The sequence below is a fragment of the Phanerochaete carnosa genome (assembly GCF_000300595.1).
Source record: "Phanerochaete carnosa HHB-10118-sp unplaced genomic scaffold PHACAscaffold_355, whole genome shotgun sequence".
NCBI lineage: Eukaryota > Fungi > Basidiomycota > Agaricomycetes > Polyporales > Phanerochaetaceae > Phanerochaete > Phanerochaete carnosa.
In genome coordinates, this window is record NW_006767982.1 from 1 (window position 1) to 4,084 (window position 4,084).

Sequence of the window (4,084 nt, forward strand, 5' to 3'; positions counted from 1 at the left end):
TTAAATTTCTGAATCTCCGAAAGCGCTTGTTCCTGATGTTCTGAAATGTATTACAAAGCCATCAGTAATGATGGCTTTCCCGGCAATTTCCGGGACACTCATATGACCAGTACAGCCTGCCTAACTGGGATGTTTCAGGTTTATTTCAAAGCGCGTGACAGACAGCCTTTTCCGACAAGAGATATTGCCTCAAAAGTGACAGAAAAGTGAGCATTTCAGCACTCGGGAAAGTTGCTGGAAAGTCTCCCGAAATGTTACATTTCGGATGCCTTGTCTGGGACATTTCGGGCCCCCTGAAATCTGGGGATGCCCGTAGTGTTTGGCCTTGTCTTCTAGTCGCAGCATTGTTGCATCTTGGTCTTCCCCAGTCTTTCGTAGTCTCGTCCCCAGCCATTCTAGCGCGCCCGGACTTCGCCGGTCGGAGACTGCGTCGGACATCAATGGTGATGTGCAGTCTCTCGCTAGAATGTCTGGTCCACTTGGATCATCCGGGGGGGCCTCATCTGCACGTGATCGAAGCGCCTATCCCGGAAAGCTATTACTCGCCCTTGCATACGTCTATCACTCGCCCATTCCAACGCAAAATACATTTCGTTTTTTATACCCACTATGTCTGTTCCTATTCCTGAAGAAAATGACCTGGATACCGGCGACAACGAGCTATATGAGGACGAAATTGAGCAAGAATACACCACTGAAAGCACACCCGACATTCCCTGCACACGACAGACAAGGTCGTCTCGTGAATTTCTAAAATCTCGAGACCCTTCGTTAATTGCGGAATCATGCCGCGAAATCCTCGACTTTATGACAAGCAAGGGTTTCAACCTCCCAACCTTTTTGTACTACATGTCTTGGACTGACCAAGCAGTCCTCGAAGATCCAGTTTGCCGGTATCAAAGGACCGCGCTCATGTGGAGTGAAGAACTCCCGATTATTCTCGCAAACTGGCACAAGCCTCCGCGGGCGCATGGCCGCGGCATTCACACCCGAGCTGCAGGAAAGGTCATGGACCAGTGGGCGGAGGATGTGGTTAAGAGGTGCATCAACCGCGAGCTTCGTGCCACCAAGAATCTCTTCCTATCGCCTCAATCGGACCTGTCCGAGGAGAGCTTGCTCTCGGTGGATCTAGGAGAGCTCGTCGCTCAAGTAAAGCAGTGCGCACCGCTCACCTGGTCGATTTTTCACTCGGCATCCTGGACGCCACGGCAGGAGAAGAAGAATACCACAAAGACGACAGAACTGGTAAGCTCTTGCGTGCACTTGGGTCTTCTCACGCTGATGTCTCTGTAGCCGACAGTAATGTCAATTGCCATGGCGCAGTTCGGCCGGTCGCACCACCGTTGCCGAGTACAAAAGTACTTGACAATGTACTTTCGCAGCAACAGCCTTTCTGCCAAAGGCTATGACACCGGGAATGCTCTTGATTTGACCATGAGTCATTCCTGGCTCTTCAGCGGCGTCGAAAAGATCGCTGAACGATCAATTAAAAGCCTCAGAGACGACGTTAAGAAGTTCAAATTTCGAGGCACCCACGATAACATCAACATGCGCTTTGTCTCGTACGAACAGCGCCTCGATAACAAGACGCACTTTGACAGCGGCGCGGCTGCAACAATCTACATGGTAAAGGACCCTTCGGCGGTTCCACCGAACACGAAAGCGTATCGGCGGCAGCTTCAGACTGGCAGCAAGATGCCTATTCGCGATATTGATATCTACAAGCTCGAGAAGGAAGCAGCGCCTCGTCTTCGCCAGCGCGCCATCTACGACATTCTACGCATACTCATTGAGTCCCGCCCCTTCCAGTTAAATACTTACGAGCACCATGAAAGCGACGTCTTCAAACCGCCGCCGCCAGTCATGCAGCTCCCTACTGGCCCCGAGCATGCGACCTGCCAATATATGCTTGGGACGGAACATCGGGAGGAAGCATCTTATGACGGGAACGAAGACTGCATGCGCCTTTGGATGCAGCAGCTTGGACTGGACTCACCCGAGGAACAGAGACGCATCGGCGAGCACGAAACGATCATATGGATCGGCGATCAGCTAACAGTATCACGACTTCGCGGTATCAAGCGATTTCACTCCCAGGATCTGAACTCGGCTGAACGTCTCGAGTGTCTTGCACTATCCTTTGGATGGTTTCATTTTGAGGTGAATGCCGGACACTCATTCCACAACCAGTACTATTGTACCAGTACTGGTGTTGGTCTCAAGCGCGATTTTGATCTGCTTGACCGACGAGGACTGGGATCTCCATCTACCCAAGGGAACTTCCATGCTTCTTTTGAGGAGGGTCTCACTCATGTCGCCGAAGCACGCTTTCGTGATCTTTGGTGCACAGTCAGCGGTGTCAGCAAGCTTGAGAATTACGCTCACACACGCCGCAAGATCTCCTGCGTCTCGCTGAGAAGATCTACGAGGATTTTGCCTCGACTAAGGCGCTCCTCAAGCTACGAAAGATGAGCCACGAAAAGCAGGATGATATTCTCATCCATGCTGTACAGTTCAACCGCGACGTCCTGATCTTTCTCAACCTCAATGATGCGATCAAGACTGGAGATGTGGGGCGTATGCGAGACGTCCTTCCACGCATGCTCTTTCGCTTCATTGGTGGCGGGAACCATAACTATACTGCTGAGGTGTTAGAGCTAATTCAGGGCCTTGAACGCGAGTGGCCTAGTGATATGGTGTACGTCCCTATATGCTTTCCGAGTCTGTTCGATAATGCTTACAATGCACACGGCTTCTAGAGAGTGGATGATGAAATATTGTTGGCTTGCAAACTCAACTGGCAAGGAAGGCTTGTTCAAGGCTTTTGACCTTGCCCAGGAGCACAACATCAAAGATATCAAGGTATGATATCTCATTAGATCTGATTCGGGCTCATTATCCTATGACAAAGACCAAAGTAACGCCGTGTTTTAGGGTCTCTTCTTGGCCTTTGGTCCTCACGCAACCTGGGAGTATATCAAGAAGATCTCTGCAGCTATACCAACCCTGCGGAAGATCAAGGATCACGTTGAAGCAACTGTGAATCATTACCGCCGAGGCAAGAGTCACAGCAGTCCCGAGAGGGAAGAGGATGTCGCAAAACTTCAAGAGATGTATGCAAAGCAGAGAACTCATGCTTATACAGCTAACCGACACCTTACAAACTCGAGCGACGTCGCAGAAGACTACATTGGAAAGGGCTGCGAGCCAAGTAAGCTACAGGCTACGATTAAAAGCTGGGCAAGCAAACGGGTCACTAGCGTAGCAACTACAGAAGACTGGGAGTATCCACTTCACAGTGATGACGAAGACAATACCATGTAAATTATTACACACGTCTCAGATGGCCAGAGAATTTTCTTTCAGAAATATACGTGTATTTGCGCTATCTACCATATTGAGGCCAGTAGTATGGCGGCAGCAGCGGCGGGTACACTACTGGCATCCAAACAAGAACTGGGTACAGAGGCGCAAGTGCAGGCAACGGCGGAGGTGGAGGTGGAGGCGCAGGCTGTGAGTTCGACGTAGCAGGTTGATTACCCTGACCCTCGAGACCGTCGCTGTTTACCGCTGCAGTTGGTTGGCTGGCCGAAGTACTGTCCGAGGTCTTCTTGCGCACTTCACTCGATATTCCTCATCACAAGGCAGGAGCAAGTCGAGAACTTCTTGTCCATGGTTGTCGGCGAAAGACCAAGAGGGTATCTCCTTCGTGATGTCGTCGACGGTCAAGAAATGCCCAAGTCGTGCTAATGTTTTCAAGATCTTGTCAGGGAGAAGGACGTCTGGACCCCAGATGCAGTCTTCATATTCCCGTGTCCAGCACCGGTCGCGCCACTCCTGGAGGAGCTTGAGGCTCGCCTTGTACCGTTCGCCACGTCGGCTACCGAATCCGTCTGGTTTGCGCTGCTTCGGAGCAGGAGGTGTAGCTTTGACTGTGTTGAAATCCTGAAGATACCGGATAGTGTTGAACACCTTGCGATGTGCGTTGTCTAGAGAAGTAGGATCTTTGCGTTCAAGCTCAAGGACGCATAGGTCACAACATGGGGCCGTCAATGCTAGGGATACGTCAGATTATGGCAGGCGG

At 51.1% G+C, this 4,084-nt stretch overlaps 1 protein-coding gene across 1 annotated transcript; it reads left to right on the forward strand.

Moving 5' to 3' along the window:
• Positions 1-609: 609 nt before the first annotated feature.
• On the forward strand, positions 610-3,359 carry PHACADRAFT_189093 (uncharacterized protein; the record flags this gene model as incomplete). The annotated part of the gene is made up of 5 exons (XM_007402704.1): positions 610-1,245; positions 1,294-2,356; positions 2,398-2,698; positions 2,760-2,862; positions 2,935-3,359. The coding sequence occupies 5 exons, from the start codon at positions 610-612 to the stop codon at positions 3,322-3,324; spliced, it is 2,493 nt and encodes an 830-aa protein (XP_007402766.1). The 3' UTR covers positions 3,325-3,359.
• Positions 3,360-4,084: the final 725 nt, after the last annotated feature.